This window comes from Pteronotus mesoamericanus, unplaced genomic scaffold, assembly GCF_021234165.1.
Source record: "Pteronotus mesoamericanus isolate MK-2021 breed Mesoamerican mustached bat unplaced genomic scaffold, CSHL_Meso_final scaffold_118, whole genome shotgun sequence".
In the NCBI taxonomy this organism is placed as follows: domain Eukaryota; kingdom Metazoa; phylum Chordata; class Mammalia; order Chiroptera; family Mormoopidae; genus Pteronotus; species Pteronotus mesoamericanus.
The window spans coordinates 8,610,451-8,636,097 of NW_026555301.1; the positions used below are offsets into that span (position 1 = coordinate 8,610,451).

The 25,647-nt window shown below is 36.6% G+C and overlaps 1 protein-coding gene across 3 annotated transcripts in view; it reads left to right on the forward strand.

The window, feature by feature from the left end:
• SPIRE1 (spire type actin nucleation factor 1) overlaps positions 1-25,647 on the forward strand; it is a 317,606-nt gene that overhangs the window by 242,522 nt on the left and 49,437 nt on the right. For all 3 annotated transcript variants that reach the window (XM_054587329.1, XM_054587328.1, XM_054587330.1), the window contains exons 7-9: positions 1,765-1,851; positions 5,370-5,499; positions 21,103-21,275. In XM_054587329.1, coding sequence (XP_054443304.1) covers positions 1,765-1,851; positions 5,370-5,499; positions 21,103-21,275 — 390 coding nt within the window. The remainder of the gene's footprint in view (positions 1-1,764; positions 1,852-5,369; positions 5,500-21,102; positions 21,276-25,647) is intronic.

Below are 25,647 nucleotides of genomic sequence, written 5' to 3' on the forward strand. Positions count from 1 at the left end.
TAGTGACATTGACCAAAAAATCAAAACTCATAATTAATGACCAACTGATTATGGACTGTGAGCAATTAAATAGTATTTAAGATTGGCAAGTATACAAGAAATCTTAAAATGCAGATAAGAAAATACTTGAAAAATATTTAATCAAATTTTTTAAGAATTCTAAAATTTTACATGACATTTTCAGTAACAAATTGTGAAGCATAAAGAATATGTCTAACCTGTTAAAATAAAAAAATCAAACATTGATGCTAGAGGAATAACAAAATTATTGTTTTCTCCAATAAAATGTATAAAATTATTAGAATATGATGAAGTAATCAAAGAGTAGTTCACCAAAAGTAGAGGGAAAAAGTGTTATGGAGTTTTTTATATGAGATTGGAAAATAAATATGACAAATAGTCACAACTGTGCCTTTTGAGTGGTCAGAAGGAATGTTTAGATTGTTATATTTTTGTGGGATTCTGGGGTTTTCTTAAGTTTCTTTTTAAACTTTTTTTTGGTAATACACTACTTCCAAAAAAGAGGGCATAAGAACAGGAATGAGAGACTGACCTGAACTCTACAAAAATTCTTGCACTTACTAGCTCTGTGAATGTAGTGGATACCCTTTTTGCTCTTAGCCTGAGTTTTAGCTACAGAATATGAATCAAATCATCAGTCCTTCCTATTACCTAGGTTTTGTACAAGGATAAAAATAAGAGATAAAAGATATTTTAAATTATAAAATAATTAATAAGCATAGTATTCCATTCACACTTATAATTTTAGAAACTTTTTGTTGGAAGGGATGTATCTTATAGATAATTTTCCAAAATGATAGAACTGAAGTGAACCTGGATTTTCTTCAATTCTACAAAAGTTGTTTTTGTTTTAAATCACACAGCCATTTACTTTCCATTTTAATGATTTGAAATGCGTTGTCAGCATAGACAGGTTACATAACTATAGGACAGATAACTTCAGTAATTTCATGACATGTTGAGATAGCAGCTATACCCAGAAATTTATAATGATAATCCAGTGATTTTCAACCTTTTTCATCTCATGGCACAAATAAACTATTTACTAAAATTCTATAGCACACCAAAAAATATATTTTTGCCAATCTGATAAAAAAATAGATATAATTTTAATTGATTTACAAAAAATAGTAATCACCCCCTTTTGGTCCAAAGTGACTTTTTAAAAAATCAGGTGCCTAGCTCTGGCTAGTATGGCTCAGTTCGTTGCAGCATCCTTTCAAAAACCAAAAGGTCGCAAGTTCAATTCCCAGTCAGAGCACATACCTAAGTTGCGGGTTCAGACCTTGGTCAGGGCACATGTGACAGGCAACCAGTTGATGTTTCTCTCTCACACCTATGTTTCTCTCCCTCTTGCTTTCCTTTTTTTCATCTCTCTCTAAAACTAATAAGTATGTGCTCCAGTGAGGATTAAAAAAAAAACAAAACAGGTGCTTATACTTATATAAAGGATGTCTGGTACCAGGAATTAACCAGTCAGATGCAACCTTACTATACAATGTGACCAATAAGGTGCAACTCTATCACATGACATATATTTATGATTTAAGACAAGGCATGTACACTGGATGGCCATTGTTGTTTTGGCTGTTGTCGTTTTTTTATTTGACAATCTGAGGGAAAAGAGATGAGTGTCCCAGACTAAATAGTCAGGTGTTGTGTGTTTTAAAGGTTCTTGCAGTACACAGGTTGAAAATCACTGCTATAATCGGATGAATCTTCTACTTTTTGTCTTTTTTTCAGGTGAATGGTGATATTCCTCCTCGGTTAAAAAAAAGTGCTCATGAAATCATTCTGGACTTCATCAGATCAAGACCTCCTTTAAATCCAGTATGTAATTTGATACATTCCTTTTGATTTTGATTGGAGTTCACAGAATGAATTATTCTCCTGTTGGGTGTTATCTCTAGATCTTGGCTCCTAAAGTGGTTCAATTTTACACTAAGCATTTATTCTCAGAATAATGACTCCCAACTGTAGATTACATTTAAGTCACAGGAAAATACTTAACATTTGTTTAATACAAGGCTATTTTAGGGTGTTTTAATTCAGAACAACCTGAAATATGGTGCAAAATCTGGACAAATACTTCCTAGAATAGTGGCTAAATATAACACCGAATTGTTCCTGGTATGGATTACTTGCCCTTCTAGTTTACTTTATAGTGCTGATAACCTCCATGATTAAATTGTCATTTCAATACTATTTTACAATAAATCCACCCTACTGTTACGTACATTTTAATTATCTTCCTCTGTTAACGGAGTTGTTTCTAATGACCATGGAATCAGAATATTTTAATCTGGTTTGTTTGTGTTTCCTTTGTTCCTTACCTCTTTTCCTCTTCACTCAATATAGCAAGTGCACACCAAAACCTCGTAAACCTGTGTACATTTATTAACCTGGACGGAAATGGTGTTTCTATCCTAGTTTGTATATGTCTGGAGCATAATTAATGATCCCTTGTATAAATCTTTTTAAAAGAAGGGAAAGAGGCCACCTAGAAAATAATTTTAAGAATGCAGGTCTTGGTAGAGAACAGAGAGCATGGAGCCAAGTGGACCTGTATTTATACACTAGCTAGAAAATTTAGCAACCACATGTCTCTGAGCAAGTTAATCAGCCTGCTGGAGCCTTTCTTTATTCAACTGTAGAATGAAGATAATAATAATAACCTGAGAAGGTTGTGATGACTTAAAAATATTAGTTTCAAAAGCCATAATAACATCAAAGTATAGCTTTGCATTTCAGTTGATTGCTTGTCATGCTTGCATACAGGGGACATAACTGTTACTTCAGAAAATCGTCTTTTTAAAATTAGTTGAGAACATACAACTAAATAACTGAAATTCAGCAATCTCCCTATTGCTTTAGGAATCTTGATAATGACTTAAAAATAGTATTTTATCAATAGTGTTGCCATCAGGAAAAGCATTTGATAAAGTTCAGCACCCATTTATGATAAGAACTCTCAACAGAGTGGAAATAGAAGGATCATACCTTAATGTAATAAATGCCATATATGAAAAGTCTGGAGCCAATATCATACTCAATGGTCAAAAACTAAAAGCGTTTCCTTTAAGATTAGGAACAAGATAGGGATGTCCACTTTCATTACTCTTATTCAACATAGTATAGGAAGTTCTAGCCACAGCAATCAGATAAGAAGAGATAAAAAGACATCCAAATTGGAAAGGAGGAAGTAAAACTGTGATTATTCACAAACAACATGATACTGTCCATAGAAAACCCTGTAGGATCCACCAAAAAAACACTAGACCTAATAAATGAATTTGGCAAAGTAGCAGAATACAAAATCAATACTCAGAAATTGATGGCATTTTTTTACACCAATAATGAACTATCAGAAAAAGAAATTAAGAAAACAGTCCCATTTACTGCTGCAAAAATAGAGGTGTCCAGGAATAAATTTAACCAAGGAAGTAAAAGACCTGTATTTGGAAAACTATATGACACTGAGGAAAGAAATTGAAGAAGATGCAAATAAGTGAAAGAATATACTGTGATCATGGATTAGAAAAATTAACATCATTAAAATGTCTGTGCTACACAAAGCAATCTACAGATTCAGCGCAATTCCTATTAAGATACCTGTGGCATATTTCACAGATCTAAAACAAATATTCCAAAAATTTATATGGAACCAAAAAAGACCCAGAAGAGCCTCAGCAATCCTGAGAAAAAACAACAAAGTCAGAGGGATTATAATACATGATATCTATCTATCCTGTAAGGACACTGTGATCAAAACAGTCTGGTACTGGCATAAGAACAGACACATAGATCAGTGAAACTGAACAGAGAGACCGGAAGTAAACCTATGCCTTTGTAGTCCATTGATATTTGACAAATGAGGCAAGAGCATACAATGATGTAAAGACAGTCTCTTCAATAAATGGTGTTGAGAGAACTGAACTGTACATGTAAAAAAATGAAAGTAGACCACCATCTTACAGCATACACCAGAATAAACTCAAAATGGAATAAGAACATATAAGTCATGACACTATAAAAGTACTAGAGGAAAATATATGCAGCAAAATATCAGATATGCCACATAGCAATATTTTTGCTGATATATCTCTCCTAGGGCAAAGCAAATAAAGGGAAAAATAGACAAATGGGACTACATCGAATTAAAAAGCTTCTACACAACTAAAGAAACCATCATCAAAATGAAAAGGGAACCGATCATATGGGAGAACATATTTGCCAGTGATACATCGGACAAAGGTTTAATCTTCAAAATGTATAAAGAACTCATACAAATCAACACCAGGACAAACAATACATTAAAAAATAGGCAAAAGACCTGAATAGACACTTCTCCAAGGACATACAGATTGCCCATAGACATATGAAAAAATGCTCAAAATCACCTGCCATCAGAGAAATGCAAATTAAAACCACAATGAGGTATCACTTCGCACCTGCCAAAATGACTATCATTAATACATCAATGAACCACAAGTGCTGGTGAGGCTGTGGAGAAAAGGGAACTCTAGTGCACTGTTGGGAATACAGTCTGGTGCATCCACTCTGGAAAACAGTAGAGAGTCCTCACAAAATTAAAAATGGAACTGCATTTTGACCCAGCAATTCCACTTCTGGGAATATATCCAAAGAATCCCAAAATACCAATTCAAAAGAATATCTGCACCCCTATGTTCACAGCAGCATTATATACAATATCCAAGGAAATAGCCTAAGTGTCCCTCAGTAGATGAGTGGTTAAAAAGCTGTGGTACATTTACACAATGGAATACTACATAGCAGTAAAAATGTAGGAATTCTTATCCTCTGCGACAGCATGGATGGAACTGGAGAATATTCTAAGTGAAATTAGCCAGGCAATGAAAGACAAATAGCATATGATCTCACTTATAACTGGAATCTATGGAACAAAATTAACTAATGAACAAAATAGAATCAGAGGCACAGAAACAATGAACAAACTGACAGCTGTAAGAGGGGAGAGGGGAGGTTGGGACTGGTGAAAGAAGGGGAAGGGATTAGACAAAGAGCACATGCATCACCTGTGGACATGAACAATGGTGTGGGGATTGACTGGGAAGGCAGGGCCTAAGGGGAGGGGGGACTAATGAGGGGGAAATTGGGGTAATAGCATAAACAAAACATTTTTTATAAAAGGAAGCTGTAAAATATACAGTACTGCTGTCATTACCTTTTTAAATAATAAAAATGATGAGAAAAAATAGTGCTGCAATCAATAAAATATAATTTCATAATACAGTACTGTATGAATGGACTTAAAATTATTTAAGGACAACTACTCAAAGTCTTCAACCATTATGTTTTTTTTCAAGGCCTCTGCCAGAAAACTAAAACCCACTCCACCACGGCCACGGAGCCTCCATGAAAGAATACTAGAAGAAATCAAAGCAGAAAGAAAGCTGCGGCCTGTCTCACCAGAAGAGATTAGACGTAGCAGATTAGGTGAGTCAACTGCTTGCCACACTCATGGTCTGGAGTCATCCACTTGAAAAATTGTCTTTATACAACCATCTTAGTGAAAAATAATGGTATAATGTTGCAAAGTTAAGATAGTTCATGAAGTTCTCATTCCTTCTCTCTCTCTCACACACACACACACACACACTTACTTGAAATTTGTTCTTGACATTCATAGTATAAGAAATTCTTTTTCTGTATCATACTGAACTACAAGAGCATCATGGCAAAGAGGAAAGAACTCTGCCAATCTCTAGACTGTGGTTTTAGGAAAGTGTCTTTAGCTCTCTATTTCTTTGTCAGCAAAAGAAGGATGAAATTCCTCTAAACCTTCATTATGGCTTTTATGTAAGAATTAAATACGATTTTGGTCAAAATACTCTATGAATTATAATATATATACATGTTTTAGAATAAAGATTATAGTTTTACTTCAAGTTTCTATTGTCTTAATTATGGGTTCAAAGATAAGGTATTATGTGATGAAAACATCAATTATTATCTGATATCATTTATTCCCAAACTTCCTTTATGTTTATTTTATTTAATGTTTTTTTAATGTTTTTAATGTGTACTATAAAAATACATTAATTTTGATTTATAGCTAGACTGTATTATAAAATACTTGTAAACATTTTGTTTATACAGCTCTCCTCAATTTGTAAGATGCCCAAAGAGAAACTCCCTTTAGGAAAATAGATTATAGTGACACCTGAATAGGAAAGGAATCAGTTCTGTGACACTACTCTCCTAGTTTGCTCCTCTAATCTCTTTTTCTCCTTCTTTAAGACTGTTCTTGATCCTTCAAGATCCTTTCTTGGGCTAACTTCTTCCTGTTCAACCACACCCTTTTTCATGGTTTTTGTTTCTGGCTATCTTCCCATTCAGTCTATAGCACAGATTTCTCTAAAAGTTCAGACTTATACATCCATCTGTCTACTAGATAGAGCCTCCTTATATCCTATAAACAAGACAGGCCCAGCAAGTCTGCAAGTGAACTCATCTGCTTTCTCCCCCAACCACCTCCTCCTTTTTCTCCATCTCATTATGTTCAAGACAAACCTCACTGTAGTCTTTGACTCTTTAACAGCCAAGCCCTGTTGGTTTTACTTCTGGATCTTTCTAGTTTTCCACTTGTTAGCCCCACAGCCACTATCTTTACCCAGGCTGTCATCTCCTTCTGTCTAATTTATTGCATCAGTTCTTACTGTCCTCCCTGCATCCAGCTGTGAACTCTTCAATCTCTCCATATTGGTGTTCTTTGACTCTCAGCCCGTCTATTACATTGTGATCTTCATGATGGCAGACCCATGTCTGTCTGGTTCATTATTGTGTCCCCAGTCCCTCGTACAGGTACTAGGCTGTAAGAAGTACTCCCATAGGTGTTGAAATTTTTAAACGTACCTTGCAATTACAGAGCTACAGAGCTACAAAGTAAAAGTTACATCAATTTATCTCTAGTTGGTGAATTTTTGTATAGCCATTTTAATATTCAAAATGGAAGAAAGTATGCAAGATTTTTAGCATACTATGCTTTATTATTTTGCAACTGAAATGCAGAAAAATTTGCACTGTATGGAGAAGATTCTGTGACTTATGAAACGTTTCAAAAGTGGTTTGTGAAGTTTCGTACTGGAGATTTCTCACTGGACGATGCTCCATGATTAGGTAGACCAGTTGAAGTCGATAGCAATCAAATGAAGACATTAATTGAAAACAATCAATGTTATACTGCACAGGAGATAGCCAACATACTCAAAATATCCAAATCAATAAAGTTATTGTTAAAAATGAAAACTATGTGTTTTATTTTATGGAAAAAACCATATGCGCTTTTTGGCCAACCAAATATATAATTCTCACTGTCATAAATACCCAAATTCATCAAATCTTTGTATAACCTTTTTTATTTTTTAATTAATCTTTATTATATTTTTCTTTCATTAACATTTAGTCCATTTAAATCCCACTCCCCCCAGCAATCACCACACTGTTGTCCATGTCCATGAGTTCTTTTTCCATTTTGCTCAATCCCTCCACCCCCCGCTTGCTCCCCAACTAGCTGTCATTCAGCCCTCCATCTATGTGTCTGTCCTCATTTTCCTTGTTAGTTCACTTTGTTTATTAGATTCCACACATCAGTGAAATCATATGGTATTTCCCTTTCTCTGACTGGTTTATTTCACTTAGAATAATGTTCTCCAGGTCCATCCATACTGCCACAAAGGATACACTTCTCTTCTTTTTTATGGCCAAGTAGTATTCCATTGTGTAAATGTCCCAGAAATGTTTTATCCACTCATCTACTGATGGACACTTGGGCTGCTTCCATATCTTGGCAATTGTAACTAATGATACAATGAACATAGAAGTGCTTGTCCTTTTGAGTAGATGTTTTGGGTTCCTTTGGATATATTCCCAGAAGTGGGATTGCTGGGTCAAAAGGCAGATCTATTTTTAATTTTTTGAGGTATCTCCATACCGCTTTCCATAGTGGCTGCACCAATCTGCATCCCTACCAGCAGTGAAAAAGAGTTCCCCTTTCTCCACCTCCTTGCCAGCACTAGTTGTTTGTTGATTTGTTGGTGATAGCCATTCTGATAGGCGTGAGATGATACCTCATTGTGGTTTTAATTTGCATTTCTCTGTTGATTAGTGATGGTGAGCATCTTTTCATGTGTCTTTGGTCATCTGTATGTCCTCTTCAGAGAAATGTCTATTTAGGTCCTTTGCCCATTTTTTAATTAGATTGCTTGTTTTCTTGATATTGAGTTTTATGAGTTCTTTATAAACTTTAGATATTAACCCCTTATCATATGTATCATTGATGAATATGTTCTTCTTTTGAGTGTATTGTCTTTTCATTTTGTTGATGGTCGCCTTTGTTATGCAAAAACATTTTAATTTGATATAGTTCCATTTGTTTTGTTTTGTTTTACCTTGGCCAGAATGATATATCAGAAAAAATATTGCCACTACATATGTCCAAGATTTTATTGCCTATGTTTTCTTCTAGGATTTTTATGGATTCAGGTCTAACATTTAATTTAAGCCTTTGATCCATTTGGAAATTATTGTGTGTGGTGTAAGAAGAAGGTTTAGTTTCATTTTTCTGCCCATTATCTGTCCAATTTTCCCAGCACCATTTACTGAATAAACTATCTTTAGCCCATTGTAAGTGCTGGCTTCCTCTGTTGAATATTGACTATAAAGTTGTGGGTTTATTTCTGGGCTCTCTGTTCTGTTCTGCTGATCTGTGTGTCTGTTTTTCATGCCAGTACCATGCTGTTTGGATTACTGCGGCCTTATAGTATAGTTGTTATTAGGTAGCATGATTCCTCCAACTTTGTTCTTCTTCCTCAGGATTGCTGTTGCTGTTGCTCTGTGGAGTCTTTTGTGGTTCCATATAAATTATTGAAATATTTGTTTTGGTTTTGTGAAATACATCATTGGAATCTTTGTAGGAATTGTGTTGGACAACCTGGAGAAAATGGATGAATTCCTAGAAACATACAATCTTCCAAAACTAAGTAAGGAAGAATCATAGAATCTGAATAGACAGATTATACCTAGTGAAGAAGCAGTAATCAAAAAACTCCTAACAAGCAAAAGCTCTGGACTGGATGGCTTCACAGGAGAATTTTACCAAACATTCTGAAAAGAACTAACACCTCTCCTTCTCAAATTATTTCAAAAAATTCAAGAGAAGGGAATGCTCCCAAATTCATTTTACAAGGCCAGCATTGCCCAAATACCAAAAAACAGATAAAGACACTACAAAGACAGAAACTTACAGACTAACCTCCGTAATGAGCATAGATGCTAAAATCCTCAATAAAATACTAGCAAACTACTTACAGCAGTTCATCAAAAAGATCATACACATTTATCAAATGGGATTTGTTCCAGGAATGCAAGGGTGGTACAGCATTCGCAAATCAATAAATGTGATTCACCACACAAACAAAATGAAGGATAAAGACCACATGATCATATCAATAGAAGCAGAAAAAACACTTCATAAAATCCAGCAACAATTTATGATCAAAACTCTCAGCACAATGAGTTTATAAGGAACATATACATAAATATAACAAAGGCCATTAATGACGAACTTCGCATCATACTTAACTGGCAAAAAATATAAGCATTCCTCTTAAGATCAGGAACAAGACAGGGATATCTGCTTTCACCTCTTTCATTCAACATAGTGCTGGAAGTACCAGCCACAGCAGTCAGACAAGAAGAAGAAATAAAAGGTATCCAGATTGGAAAGGAAGAAGTAAAACTGTCATTATTTGAAGATGGGATAATACTGTACATAGAGAACCCCAAAGATTCCACCAAGAAACTACTAGAACCGATAAATAAACTCAGTAAAGTAGCAGGATACAGAATAAATACCCAGAAACCAGTGGCATTTTTATACACCAAAAATGAACTTATTAAAAAAGGAAACTTAGAAAACAATCCTATTTGCAATTGCCTCAAAAAGAATAAAATACATAGGAATAAATTTAACCAAGGTTATAAAAGACCTGTACCTGGAAAATTATAGGACACTAAAGAAAGAAATTGTAAAAGATACAAATAAATGGAAGCATATATTGTGTTCATCAATAGGAAGAATGAACATCATTAAAATGTCTGTACTACTCATGTATAACCATTTTGAAAACAATTTTATTGAGATATAGTTTACCTACCATACAATTCACCCACTTAAAGTATACAACCAATGGTTTTTAGTAATAAAAATTCAAAAGCATTTTATTTTAATAGGAAATAAGTTTATCCTTAAGAAAGGATTATATTTATTGAACTCTTATGTGCTAAGCACTGTTCTGAGAACCTTTTTTGTTGTTTTTTGGATAAAAAAAATCATTTAATTCTCATAACAATCCCATGAAATAGGTACCATTATTACCATTTTCGCAATGAAGTACCCAAAACAGAGAGTTTAAGTAACTTGCCCAGAATCATATTGCTAAATGACAGAGCTGATATTCAAATTTAGGCATTTTGGCTCCCAAGACCCCTTTTCATCTACTAGATAACACTGTCTACAGTAGACAATTTATTGACACGTTCCAGTGCTGCTGCTTCCTGAATGAGATTTTTTGTAAAATGTTTCACCTTTAATGCAAGGAGCCAAATTTTCATTCTAAAATAAATTATTTAAGAACACATTTATCCTTAAATTTTAAAGATTTTGTATGTTCCCTAAAGCCATGTTTTTTAATGGCTATTTTTTTTCTTGTGATCTATGTTAAATTGAAGTCAAAAATCTTGTGTTATGATTCTTTAGAATGTTTATGTCTTGATCATGCTTTTATTTTTAACATGTTCTTTAAAAAGTTATTTTTTCATTTGTTGTTACTTCATTTGAAGTCTTAGTGATAGAACTCTAACTATGACTCATGGTCTCATTTTATCTCAGATTTGTATTAACTGCCTTCTTTCTGCCTTAAAGTCTAAAAGTGCCACTTTAGGTCTTCTGGAATCTTCTCCTCTTTTTCATTCTCCCTGTATATTCCCAGCAGCTGAATTATTTTCTTTTTATTGTTTGTTCTCTTTTTTCAGCACAGCGGCCACTTAGCATGTCTTACAGTTTTGACTTGTCAAGTAAAAAAAAAAAATGCTTTCACACCTGACATGGGTTTTGTGGCTTCCATAAAATACATGTCATTTATCTGCTTGTTCAAACATGTCAAAAAAAGAAAATTGAAAGGCTTCTTCTAAGCTGTGGTCAGTAAAATAAAATTTTTTGTTTATTTGAAAACAGCATACTTTTAAAAAATTAAAACTGCAATAAATCTGTTGTCTACATAGGAATTGTGGAAGAACCATTACACTGTACTTGTAGTTATAGAATATGGCTGCCAATCCTTATGGTCACGGTCACTCACAGTCTTCTAAAGCAATGATGTCAAAGTCTAAAACAGAACTTTGATTTAAGAGAATAGTAAAAAGCCTTTCAAGAAACAAATTTTGACACTTACTATTCTCTAGCATCTACGTAGCTAAACTAAAACTTGTCAACTACTTCAGAGGACTACCACTCAGATGGTGAGCAAAAGCTGTCGTTTGTATCTCTTTACTCCCTGTAGTCACAAATGATTCTGAGGGCTCATTAACAGTATAGAAACAAAAGCACTGTAACAGTTTTGGTTGTGAAATATGTTTTCTGGGTTTCTTGTACAAGTTTAGGCCTCTCTTAAAATAGAGAGGGATTAATAGTGAAACAAATAACTACTAATGACCAACTTTGAGCTGTAAAATTGGCCCTCTTTTTAAATTGAGTTTTTAAACTATACACAAGCAAACTTTTTAAGCCACCTTAACCCTCATAAATTATTTTGCAGGTTAGAATTCTTAATGTTGGAAGCCATTGTTTTGAAAGTAAAATGAGATAAGATGTTGAAACTAATATTTTCTTCCAGAATTTTCTTTTTTGCTGTGGAATTGTTGGCATACCTTAAATACAAATTCGCATTTAAAGAGCCAGAGAGCTCTAGTATCATATTCAGTGTATAAATATTTACTGAGTATCTTTCAACTGCTAAACTAGCTTCCAAATTTTGTTTTTTAAATTTATTTTTATATTTGTTGATCTCAAGCATGACTAATACTTGCACTTTCAAGAAACTCATATAAATGTTTTACACTCTTCACTCACTACTTTGGACTGACCACCGAAGAGCTTTTTCTATTTTCTTTAACTGCTTCAAAATTTTTATTTTATCAACCATTTGCAGAGTAACCTTGTAAAAAATTTTGGTCTGGAAAATAAACTCAGAAATGTTTTGGAATATATATGGTACTGCCAATCTCTAAAAGTTGGCAATATGTATTACAGGCACTGTATCTGTTCTAAGTATCTACTAAAGAGGTCTCCATCAATTGGACTGTATGGCTGGCTCGCAAAGCACATTGACTATTGGCTACCACAAATTAGGCACAGGTGGCTGGTCTAGACAGTATGCATACCCACACACACATTATACGTAGGTATATTTGGGGTTCTTACAGGTTATATGATGGGTTGTGTGTTGGGAAGAAAGACCTTGGTACTTATCATTTTTTATATAAAAGAGTAACAAAAAAATTTTACTTGCTTTCACTTCTTATCATTTACCAAAGTTTATTTTGTTCCTTAGTATCTGTGCTTCATGATTTCTACATGTTTTATTCTCAGTTTCTTGTGCTACTTTTATGTTTTTATTGTTGCATTTTGACTAGTCAATTAAAATGTCAAATGGTAAATGGAAAATATAAATCCATTCTTCTAACTAATGCAAAGATTAAATGCAAACTTGAAAAATTAACTAAGGAGTAAATATTGAAACATGATATAGATAATTCCTCTGAAGTTAAGTATAAAATACGATAAAATACATTCTGTTGCTTAGGTATGCCTTAGAAATATTCATTCTTAGTGGAAAATCTTAATCCGTTCAGTATTAATTAAGGTAAGTATAATTTCTTTTTTCAATGCAAACATTAAATCTGTAATCTGTATCACAGTACGCCCAGCTAAATTAAGGCAACAGCTGGCTGTGTCTGACACATAGTTATTACACAAACTATTTTATATCATCGTTATCCCTTTTAGATTCTGAACTTGAGATATGTAACTTCTAAAGCCACATCTAGCATCTTATGTATTGTGCTTACTTACAAATATCATCAGTTTTTACTTAAATTCTGTCATATTATAGAAGTACAAAGTCTTATCTAATATTTTAATGAGTTTTCTCATTTGATACACTGAAGTAATGAGGATTCATTCACTTGAACAGAAAATTATAAGTAATCAAACTACTTAAAAGCATCTCTTAAAAATATATTTGCCCCTGCCAGTGTGTCTCTCTGTTGGTTGGGCGCCAGAAGGTCACAAGTTCAGTCCCTGGTAAGGGCAAATACAGAATACAACCAGTAGCTGTTTCTCTCTGGCACAGGTGTTTCTCTCCCTCTCTTTCTCCCCTGACCCCCTTTCCCTCTCTCTAAAGTAAAAAAAAAAATTAAATTTAAAATATATGCTCAACTGGGTCTTTCACAAATACCAAATATGAGATGAAATCACACATAGTATTAATATGTGGAGATCATTCTGAAACATGAGTGTTAAGAAGCAGCATATTATTTATTAATCCTATTTATCTCTCAAAGCTTTGAATGTCATACAAAGTGTTTATGTTAGTAGTTTTAGTCAGTGAATTCAAATACAGTTACCAGTCTCATAGCAGTTTTTTGGGCAATTAGAGAGCTATTGGGTAATTTCTCAAATCCCCTGCATTGACAATGAAATGAACTCACGGCAGCCCGTATCACTTAACAGTGATTCCTGAACTTCAGTTGAGACACCACACTCATGATTTTTGCTAGACTTGAGGTTACTAGGCACTGTTTAAATTATTTGAACCTATTATAAATGACTTTTTAAAATCTTAAGCAAAAACATTCATAAAATCATATATCTGATATAGTATTTTTTTCTGAAACATTAAAGTAAATATATAACCATTAAAGCTGTTTCAGTGTTCCTCCATTCACTACTAAGAGTGTCACCCTGACCTGGTACATTGGGAATATGAAACCTGCCTTGGGAAGCTGACTGCATTCTTCTTACTAACTTCCAATTTGGGAGCTTCAGTTGGAATATGGGTTGTTAAGAAGGATGAAAGATGTGTGCAATTTTCATTCTGTGCTTCGTCTTAAAACACTTAACTACTAAAACATAAACAATTCCATAGGAAGTGTATAAAATAAGATGCACAATAGAATAAGGTTTTTTTAATATACTTCAAGACCATATTTAAGCACTACTAACTTCTTTTTAAAAGCCTGAAACACTTTTAATTAAAGAAGAAACACACAAAGCTAAGTAAGGCTCTAAGAATTTTGGAAAAGAACAGTAAAACAAAATTAAAGAGAAAGAGAAAGCAGTACAGTTAGAAGGAGAAATGAAGGAATAAATACCTTTAAAGTAGAACTCAAAAATTTTAAGAGTTTTTCTTTCTCTGTCTTTTTTTTTTTATTGTTCAAATATATTTGTCTACATTTTCCCACCACCACATTCCCCTGCTGCACACACCCTTACCTCCCACCCTCAATCCTTCCCCACTTTGGCTTTGTCCATGGGTCTTTTATACATATTCCCTGATTTGACCCTTCCTCTTCTTTCCCCCGTCACCCCCTTCTCGCCTTCCCCCTCATTACTATTAGTTTCTTTTTTCTTTCAATGTTACTGGTTATATTTTTCTTGTTTTGTTAATTAGGTTCCACTTATAGGTAAGATCATATCAAATTTCTCTTTCACCACCTGGCTTATTTCAGATAACATAATGTTCTCCAGTTCCATCCGTGCTGTTGCAAAGGGTAGTAGCTCGCTCGCTCTTTCTTTCTTCTGCATAGTATTCCTTTGTGTAAATGTACCGGTTTTTTGATCCACTCACTTTCCAATGGGCACTTAGGTTGCTTCCAGCACTTGGCTATTCTAAATTGTGTTGCTATGAACATTGGGGTGCATAGGTTCTTTTGAATTGGTATTTCGGGATTCTTAGGGTATAATCCCGGCAGTGGAATTGCTGGGTCAAAAGGCAGTTTCATTTTTAGTATTTTGAGGAAATTCCAAACTGTTTTCCATAGTGGCTGCACCAGTCTGCATTCCCACCAAGAATATACTAGGGTTCCCTTTTCTCCAAAATCTCTCCAGCACTTGTTTGTTGATTTGTTTATGATGGCCATTCTGACTGGTGTGAAGTGGTATTTCAGTGTGGTTTTACTTTGCATTTCTCTCATGGCTAGGGATGCTGAGCATTCTTTCATATATCTCTGAGCCCTCTGTATGTCCTTCTTGGAGCGGTGTCTGTTCAGGTCCTTTGCTCATTTTTTACTTAGATTGTTTGTCTTCCTGGACTGGAGTCATGTGAGTTCTTTATATATTTTGGATATCAAACCTTTGTCCGAGGTATCATTGGCAAATATACTTTTGCATACAGTTGGTTCTCTTTTCATTTTGTTGTTGTTTTCTTTAGCTGTACAGAAGCTTCTTATTTTGATAAAGTCGCATTAGTTTATTCTTTCCTTTATGCCCCTTGCTCTAGGGGACATATCAGTGAAAATACTGCTGCGTGGAATATCTGAGAGTTTCCTGCCTAAGTTCTCCTCTAGGACTTCTATGGTATCGCAACTTATATTTAAGTCTTTTATCCATCTTGAGTTTATTTTTGTATGTAACAAATATACCCATTTTCTCTTCTTTATTTCAAAATAATGGGTTATTTTGGCAGTTGATTTTCAATTTTTTGCATGTAGCTGTCTAGTTCTCCCAATACCATTTGTTGTAGAGACTGCTTTTACTCCATTTTATGTTTCTGCCCCCTTTGTAGAATATTAATTGGCCATGAAGACATGGGTTTATTTCTGGGCTCTCTATTCTGTTCCATTGATTTATGTGTCTGTTCTATGCCAGTACCAGACTGTTTTGATTACACTAGGCTTGTGATATAGTTTGATGTCAGATATTGTGATCTTGCCTACTTTATTCTTCTTTTTCAAAATTGCTGCAGCTATTTGGGGTCATTTATGGTTCCATAAAAACTTTAGAAATGTTTGTTCTACAGCTCTGAAATACATCATTGGTATTTTAATAGGGATTGTATTGAATCTATAAATTGCTTTGAGTAGTATGGACATTTTGATGATGTTAATTTCCTCCAATCCATGAACACTGTATATTTTTTGTGTGTCTTCCTTAATTTCTTTCTTCAGTGTTGTGTAGTTTTCTGAATGCAAGTCTTTTACCTCCTTGGTTGAGTTTATTCCTAGGTACTTTATTTTTCTTGTTGCTATAGCAAGTGAGATTTTTTTTTTCCTAATTTCTGCTTCTGATATTTTATTGTCGGTGTACAAAAATGCCTTCAATTTCAGAATATTGACTTTGTATTGCCACGCTTTTTGCCCAATTCACTTAATTAGGTTATGTAGTTTCTGGTGGAGTCTATGGGGTTTTCTATGTACATGTCATCTGCAAACAATGATAGTTTTACTTCTCCCTTTCCAATGTGGATGCCTTTTATTTCTTTTTCTTCTCTGATTGCTGTGGCTACGGCTTCCAATACTATGTTGAATAGAAGTGGTGAAAGGGGACAACCATGTCTTGTTCCCAATTTTAGTGGGAAAGCTTTTAGTCTTTGCCCATTAAGTATGATGTTGGCTGTAGGTTTTTCATATATGGCCTTTACTATGTTGAGGTATTCCCCCCTTTACTCCCACTTTGCTGAGTGTTGTTATTATAAATGGGTGCTGTTTCTTATCAAATGCTTTTTCCACATCTACTAATATGATCATGTGTTTTTTGTCTTTCCTTTTGTTTATGTGATGTATTACATTTATTGATTTGCAAATATTGAACCATCCTTGCATCCCTGGGATGAATCCCATTTGATAATGGTGGATGATCTTTTAAATCTATTGCTGGATATGGTTTGCCAATATTTTGTTGAGGATATTAGCATCTTTGTTCATCAGTGATATTGGACTCTAGTATTCTTTCTTTGTTGTGTCTTTTTCTGGTTTTGGGATTAGGATGATGCTGGCCTCATAAAAAAGAGTTTGGGACTCTTCCCTCATCTTGGATTTTTGGAATAGTCTGAAAAGGACAGGGGTTAGCTTTACCTTAAATATCTTGTAAAATTCTCATGTGAAACTGTCTGGTCCACGGCTTTTGTGTGCCGGGTGTTTCTTGATTACTGCTTCAATTTCTCCAGCTGTTGTTGATCTGTTCAAGCTTTCTGCTTCTTCTCCATTCGGTGTTGGAAAGTTATACTTTTCTAGAAATTTGTTCATTTCATCAAGGTTTTCAAATTTCTTGGCATGTAATTGTTCATAGTAATATCTTACAATCCTTTGTATTTTTGTGGTTTCAGTTGTAATTTCTCCTCTTTCATTTCTCATATTTATTTGAGTCCTCTCCCTTTTTTTCTTAATGAGTCTGCTTAAAGGCTTGTTGATTTTGTTTAACTTTTCAAAGAACCAGCTCCTGGATTCGTTGATCCTTTGAACTGTTCTTTTAGTCTCTGTGTCATTCAGTTCTGCTCTGATATTGACTATTTCCTTCCTTCTACTTGCTCTAGGATTTATTTGTTGTTGTTTCTCCAATTCTTGAAGTTATTGGGTTAGGTCATTTATTTGAAATGTTTCTGTCTTTTTGCATGTAGGTCTGTGTAGCTCTGAACTTCCCTCTCAGGACTGCCTTTGCTGTGTCCCACAGGTTTTGGACTGTTGTGTGTTCATTTTCATTTGTTGCCAGAAATTTTTTGATTTCTTTTCTTATCTCATTTTTGACCCATTCAGTCTCCATGAGTTTGAAAGTTTTTTGAGTTTTTCCTTGAGGTTGGTTTCCAGTTTCACGTCCTTGTGGTCCAGGAAAATGCGTGTTATTATTTCAATTTTCCTGAATTTGTTGAGGCTTTGTTTGTTTCCTATGATATGGCCTATCTTTGAAAATGTTCCATGTGTGTTTGAAAAGAATGTGTATTTTGCTTCTTTGAGGTGAAAGGTTCAATATAGGTCAGTTGAGTCTGTTTGATCTGATGCATCATTCAGTTTCACAATATCCTTGTTTATGATTTGTTTGGAAGATGTATCCATTCTTGACAGTGGGGTGTTAAAATCCCCTACTATCAGTGTGCTGCTGTCTAATGTTTCTTGAAGTCCCCCAAGTTTTTCCTTATATATTTGGGTGCTCCTATGTTGTGTGCATATATGTTTACAGTGTTTATGTCTTCTTGATGGATTCTTCCTTTGAGTATTATAAAGTGTCCTTCTGGGTCTCTTTTTATGGTGTCTGCTTTGAAGTCTATTTTGTCTGATATAAGTATTGCTACCCCTGCTTTTTTTTCCCTGTCCATTTCCTTGGAATATTATTTTCCATCCCTTTACTTTCAGTCTGTGTAGGTCCTTTGTTCTGAGGTGGGTCTCTTGTAGGCAGTATATGTGTGTCTTTTGTTTTCTTACCCATTCAGCTATCCTGTGTCTTTTGATTGGGGCATTTAGTCCATTTACATTTAAAGTTATTATTGATTGGTACTTATTCATTTTTTTCCCTTTGTACCTCTGTTCTTCTCTTTCTCACTCTTTTTCTTCATCTTCTTAAACCAGTCCCTTTAGCATATCTTGTAGTGCTCGTTTGGTGGAGGTGTATGCTTTTAGCCTTCTTTTGTCTGGGAAACTCCTTATTTCACCTTCCATTTTAATTGAGAGCCTTGCTGGGTAGCACAGTCTTGGTTGCAGGCCTTTGCTTTTCATGACTTGGAATATTTCTTGCCATTCCCTTCTGGCTTGCAGTGTTTCTGTTGAGAAATCAACTGCTAGCCGTATCAGGGCTCCCTTGTATGTTACTACCTTTCTCTGTTTTTGCCTTTAAGATTCTTTTTTGTCTTTGATTTTGGCCATTTTAATGATGATGTGTCTTGGAGTGGGCCTCTTTGGGTTCCTCTTGAATGGGGCCCTCTGAACCTCCTGGACCCGTGAGACCTTTTCTCTCCTCAAACTGGGGACATTTTCTATCATTACCGTTTCAGACAGGTTCTCTATCCCTTGCTCCTCTTCTTCTCCTTCTGGTATCCCTATTATGCGGATATTATTGCATTTCAGGTTGTCCTGCATTTCTCTAAATGCCTCTTCATTCTTTTTGAGTCTTTTTTCCATTTCTTGTTCTTTCTGGGAGCTTTTTTCTACGTTGTCATCCAGGTTGCTGATTCGATCCTCGGCTTCATCCAGCCTGCTTTTGATTCCTTCTACTGTGTTCTGCAATCCAGAAATGGTATTCTTCATATCCTCTTGTGTCTTCTTGATAGTTCCTATGTCATTTTCCTGGTTGACATACTTTGCCGTAAGTTCCTGATAGTTGCCCTGCAGTTTCTCGCAGTTATCTTTGCACTGCCTGAGCTCATTGAGCTTCCTTACAGCCATTGTTTAGAATTCAATATCTGATAGTTCACTCGCCTCTATTTTATTTAGTTCTCTCTGTGGGGATTCCTCCTTTCCCCTCTTTGTATGAGGGGGGAGGGATGTTTCTTTTTTTCCCATTATTTGTGAGACATCTTTTTTGCTTCTGCTTCTTAAATTGATGTGCCTTGATTTCCTGGCTTTGTCGTGTGAACTTCTGTAGTAGTAGACAGGTCTTTGGCCGGCGGGGCGGCGGGGGAGGTTCTGCCTTAGATGATGTCAGATGTTAACCTCGTCTGACCTTCAACAGGCTGTTTGAGACTTCCTGAAATCTACTGTCTGTCTGTGTCTGTCTCTGGCAATTTTTAATCTAGTCACTCTTCCCTCTGCCATCAGGCTTAGGCACCACAGGTCGGGGCAGTGCTTCCTGAGGGTGAGGCTATTGTGTCTTTACAGTCTACTGCCACTCTGGGGAGTGTTCTCCCTGAGCAAGATGGAAGCAGAGGGGTGGGGAAGGAGTCTGCACTGATATCCCCTTGGCTACTCTCTCAGTTCTCTCCCCATGCTTCCATCTCTAGTCTCTCCTCCAGCGTCTCTAGATAGCTCTGTGTCCCCTTTAGTCAGGAATCTACTATCTCTGCCGGCCACTCTGCCCTCTGCACCCAGGCCGGTGCGCAACTCTCGGCCAGGGCAGAGTATCCTGAGGGCAAGGCTGTTGTGTCCTTTATGCCTGAGCAAGATGGAAGCTGCGGAGTGGGAAGTGAATCCTCACCGGGGCCCCGCTGGCCACTGTCTCAGTTCTCTCCCCAAAGCTTTCCTCACTAATCTTTCCTCAGGTGGCTTCAGCCCACTTTGCCCCTGCCTTTTCCCAGAGACCAAGGAAGGTGGCTGCCACTGTAGATTTTTGCGTTGGCCCTTTAAATGTCTCTTTGCATCTCCAGCCACTTGTCTCTGGCAGAGAGTGCCACTATGCTTTTTGCAGCCGTCTTGTTTGTGCATTTTTTGCGGTTCTGGTGCTATAAGCCAGAGGTCCCCACTTATGATCAGACCCTGTTCTTTTTAGGGGGATCCAACTGGCCATTTCAATATCCCTCTAGTTTCAATAACCCATGGGCGCCCAGCCCACCCTTTCAAGCCCTCACTGCACTTCTCACCTGTTAGGTTGTGTGAAAGCCGATTCCACTGTCTGTCTGAGGCTGCAAGGCGCTTCTCTCACTATTGTTTCATTGTTTTCCAGGTGATTTCACCACAATTTAGTTGCAATTCTAGTTTGGTCCCGGGAGGCGGTCAGTGTGACTTCCACTCACTCCTCTGCCATATTGTCCCTTCTATTGAAGAATATTTGCTTGCTTTCAATTTGAGGCAATTATGAATAAAGCTGCTCTATATAATGTCATTTAAAGGCCTTCTTGAATTGAATCTGACAGTTAATATCCAACAAAAATGTTTTGTATACATAAATGTTACTGTATCAAACCTCTGTGTTGTATTTGTGTGACATGGAAATGTTATGCCACCTGCTGTGTGTTTCTGAGTTCAGTAACTTAGAAAAGTGTATTTCATCCATCGATTGATTACTTTTATTGGCTTAAGAAAAATGAGCTTTCTTCTTTTTTTTTTTGTTTCCACCAGATGTAACTACCCCTGAAACTCCAAAGAACATTGTAGAATCATTGGTGGTGAACGGAGGTTTTACATCACAAAGAAAAGAAAATGGGTTAAATGCTGCACAGCAGGTGTCTGTCCAGCGGAAGAAGCTCCTCAAAGCTCCAACTCTGGCTGAGCTGGACAGCTCTGACTCTGAGGTGAGCTCCCCTGAGGTGTGGGTTCACAAATCTTGACTCCCAAGTTCATAATGATAACACTCTCTGACCTAGTTTACTAATTGTGTTGTTTTAGTTGTTACTTAATCCTGTCCCATTTTTGAAACAATAACATTAGAATTAAAATTTATTTAACAGGAAATAAAGCAATGGGTTACTTACTGTCACTTAGTAAAGACCAATATAATGCCCACAGTACATATGAAAAGTTTTGAAATATTGATACAGTCTTAGATTATGGTAGGGTTAAAATAAGTAAACAATTTTCAAACTTTTATTAAATATCTTATTTGGAAGAAGGAAAAAGAAAAACATAATTCCATTGAAAACACTCAACCCTGTAGTATAATTACCCATTTATTTCTCTCCCTAAAATACATATACAAACACCTCCATACTGAGGATTGTTCTTTCTGTAATAATAATAACAACAGAAAGGCGTCAGAAAGAAAACTGTGCTAGTGTTCTCCAGGTTTCATCTTTTACCTACTTCCCTTTGTGGGGAAATCTAACATCCTTCTTGTTTCCAAGAAACAGGATGGATGCTGATGCTTATGCTTCCCAAATCTTTGAGCCTGTCTGCAGCATCAGTCTTTTTTTTAAGTATATTTTATTGATTATGCTATTACAGTTGTCCCATTTTTTTTCCTCCCTTTTATTCCCCTCCACTCTGTACCTCCATTCCCTCCAGCATTTCCCCCGCCCCCTTAGTTTATGTCCACAGGTCATACATATATGTTCTTTGGCTTCTCCATTTCCTATACTATTTTTAACCTCCCCCCGTCTGTTTTCTACCTACCAATTATGCTTCTTATTCCCTCTGCCTTTTCCTCTATTCTCCCCCTTCCCTCTTCCCCCTTCCCGCTGATACTCTTCCATGTGATCTCTATTTCTGTGATTCTGTTCCTGTTCTAGTTGTTTGCTTAGTTTGTTTTTGTTTTTGTTCTTTTTTAGGTTCAATTGTTGATAGTTTTGTGTTTGTCATTTTAACGTTCATAGTTTTGATCTTCTTCTTTTTCTTAGGTAAGTCCCTTTAACATTTCATATACCTAAGGGCTTCGTGATGATGAACTCCTTTAACTTGACCGAGTCTGGGAAGCACTTTATCTGCCCTTCCATTCTAAATGATAGCTTTGCTGGATAGAGTAATCTTGGATGTAGGTCCTTGCCTTTCATGACTGTGAACATTCTTTCCAGCCCCTTCTTTTCCACAAGATTTCTTTTGAGAAATCAGCTGATAGTCTAATGGGAAGTCCTTTATAGGTAACTGTCTCCTTTTCTCTTGTGCTTTTAAGATTCTCTCCTTATCTTTAATCTTGGGTAATGCAATTATGATGTTCCTTGGTGTATGCTTCCTTGGGTCCAACTTCTTTGGGACTCTCTGAGCTTCCTGGATCTCCTGGAAATCTATTTCCTTTGCCAGATTAGGGAAGTTCTCCTTCATTATTTTTTCAAATAAGTTTTCAATTTCTTGCTCTTCTTCTTCTCCTTCTGGCACCCCTGTGATTCGGATGTTGGAACATTTAAAGTTGTCCCCCAGGTTCCTAAGTCTCTCCTCACCTTTTTGAATTCTTGTTTCTTCATTCTGTTCTGGTTGAACGTTTACCTCTTCCTTCTGGTCCAAGTTACTGATTTGAGTCCCGGTTTCCTTCCCTTTACTATAGGTTCCCTGTATATTTTTCTTTATTTCATTTTGTCTAGCCTTCCCTTCTTTCTTTACTTTTTGTGTGTACTCAGTCATTTCTGTGAGCATACTGATTGCCAGTGTTTGAACTATGCATCGATACGTTGGCTGTCTCCATTTTGTTTAGGTCATTTTCTGGGGTTTTCTTTTGTTCTTTAATTTGGGCCTTTTTTTTTTGTCTTCTCAATTTGGCAGCCTCCCTGTGTTTGTTTCTATGTATTAGGTAGAGCTGCTTTGACTCCCTGTCTTAGCAGATTAGTCTATTGCCAAAAGAGCACCTGTAAATTGTGTCATTGGGAGCCTTAGGTAATCGCCAGGGTGGGGCAGCCTGCTTCTCTGCTTCTTGACTCTGTGTGGTGGGAGGGCTCAGAGAGGGGACTATGCCCCTGCCTGGCTTTTGGAGGTTTGCCCGGCACTTGTCCCATTTCCAGTCACTTCACCCCCTCCCTGTATGTGAATGGCACCCTTCCAGTTGTTGCTATGGTGTTGAATCCCAGAGTGAGTGGGTTTGTGTATGTTTTAAAACCATCTGGGCCCTTTAAGCAGAGTTTCCTGAATATCCAGCAGTTTCTTCTGCTGCCCTAACCCCTACTGGTTTTTACAGACAGAAGTTATGGGGATTTATCTTTCTGGAGCTGGAACCCTGAGCCATGTGGTCTGGCCTGCGTCTGGGATCACTGGCTCCCAAGATATCCCTCCCAGTCTTTATCTACCACACGTGAATGTGGGACCACCCATGCCTGTCGTGTCGCTGCCACCACCTCTCCATGCCACGCCGCGTCTCCGCGTCTCCAGCCCTCCCACCCATCTGAATCAGTGTGGCTTCCTTATATGCTTGGTTGTCAGACTTCCATGCAGTTCAATTTTCTGACAGTTCTCTGTTTTATTTGTTTTGAGATTTAGTTTTAATTCTTTTTGTGGCAGCGTGAGGAGGCGAAGTGTGTCTACCTATGCCTCCATCTTAGCAGCTGTCTTATATATCTCCACTGCCCAATCCTCAAAATCAACTTGTATAAAATGAAATTACATTCTTGCTTCCCTTCTCCCTTTTCCCCTGCCAAACCAACAATATACAGCAAGCTTCTCATCTCTGTTTGCTATCTTGGTTGCTAGTTCCATCCTCTCCACATTCATCCAGATATAGAATATAAGGAATTTTTCTTTAATTTCCCTCTCATCAGTCTTCACTCCTAATCCTAGAAATGCCAGTAATAACAGTTTTGTTAGAAAATGTTTTCCAAACATGAAGAATAATAAATATTTTTATCACTGCCTGATTTCAGTGTGCACTCGCACACATGCTGTCACTCTCTCATCAGTCCTATCTTACTGCTCTCCTTCCTAGCTTCCCCATTTCCATCTCACACTGACCACCAGAGCCTTTGTCACTCCTCCCTGACCTTTCAAAGGCTCCTCGCCACTTGGAGGATTAAGTACATGTCCCCAGATAAGATGTATAAAAAGCCTTGGTGATCTGATACCTGCAACACTACTTGCTGCCTCAGTCTACCCTCACTCCTAACTTCTGTTTATCCTTTAAGTCAGCATGCAACAATACCTCACCTTCTCTTCCCTGACACCACTAACCCATCAGGACTCCTCTCTCTGTGATTCCATAATAACCTTCCCTTCTCTCTGTTAGGGCAGTTTACACTGTATATTGTAATCCATGTATTTCTCTCTTCCCCCACCAGAGAGCAAGCTCCCTGAGAATAGGGACTGTGCTGAATTCACTTTATGTCCCCAGTTCCTAACACCCAGTAGATACTCACATATTTAGATAAATTCATAATAACCTGTGAGAACAACAATGTAAATTAAAAAGAGCACCTAGCTCTGCACTGTACAGTATAGTAGCCACTAATCATTGTGACTGGTGAAATTTAAAATATATTAAAATTAAATAAACTTTCAACTCTTCAGTTCCGGCCCTGGCCAATGTGGCTCAGTTAGTTGGGCATCGTCCCACAAAGTGCCAGTTCAATTCCCAGTCAGGGCACATGCCTGGGTTGCAAGTTTTGTCCCCAGTCGGGGCACATGCAAGAGGCAACCAACTGATGTTTCTCTCCCTCTCTTTCTCCCTCCCTTTCCCTCTAAATAAATAAATAAAATTTTTTTTTTAACTCTTCAGTTTCAGTTCTCAACTGTACAGTAGCCATGTGCAATATAGACAACACCACCACCCTCAAAGAGAGCTCTCTGGACAGCACTGGTCAGTAGGTACAGGAAGTACTCCTCCTTCACTCCCACTGAACCACTCTTAACTCCTGTCCTTGTCCTCCTCTACTCATCTCCTAAGGCAAGACTATACACCTGGTCATCATGAGATAAAAGGGCAACCTCTACAATATCTGCAGTTGTCTTTTTCTTGTTTTGAAGATACACTGCTAAAGTCCCAAATCCAAATCTTGAGATGATTTCCTAGACACAGTTCTCTTAATCAGAGGAAGGCCATTTTTTCACACCTACCCATCATCAATTCAAACTTGAATTGAAGCAAGAAATACAGTGCTGCAAAGAGAAGTGTTAGAGCCAAGTTTCAGCTAACTCTGACCTTTGTTACTGGCTGCTGACTTAAGCCGGGATAAGTCATAGTTTCTTAGTCAGTGGTAGTGGAAATCTCACACTCATGGAACAAAGTGAGTGTTCTTAGAAAAGGGCTTAGAACTA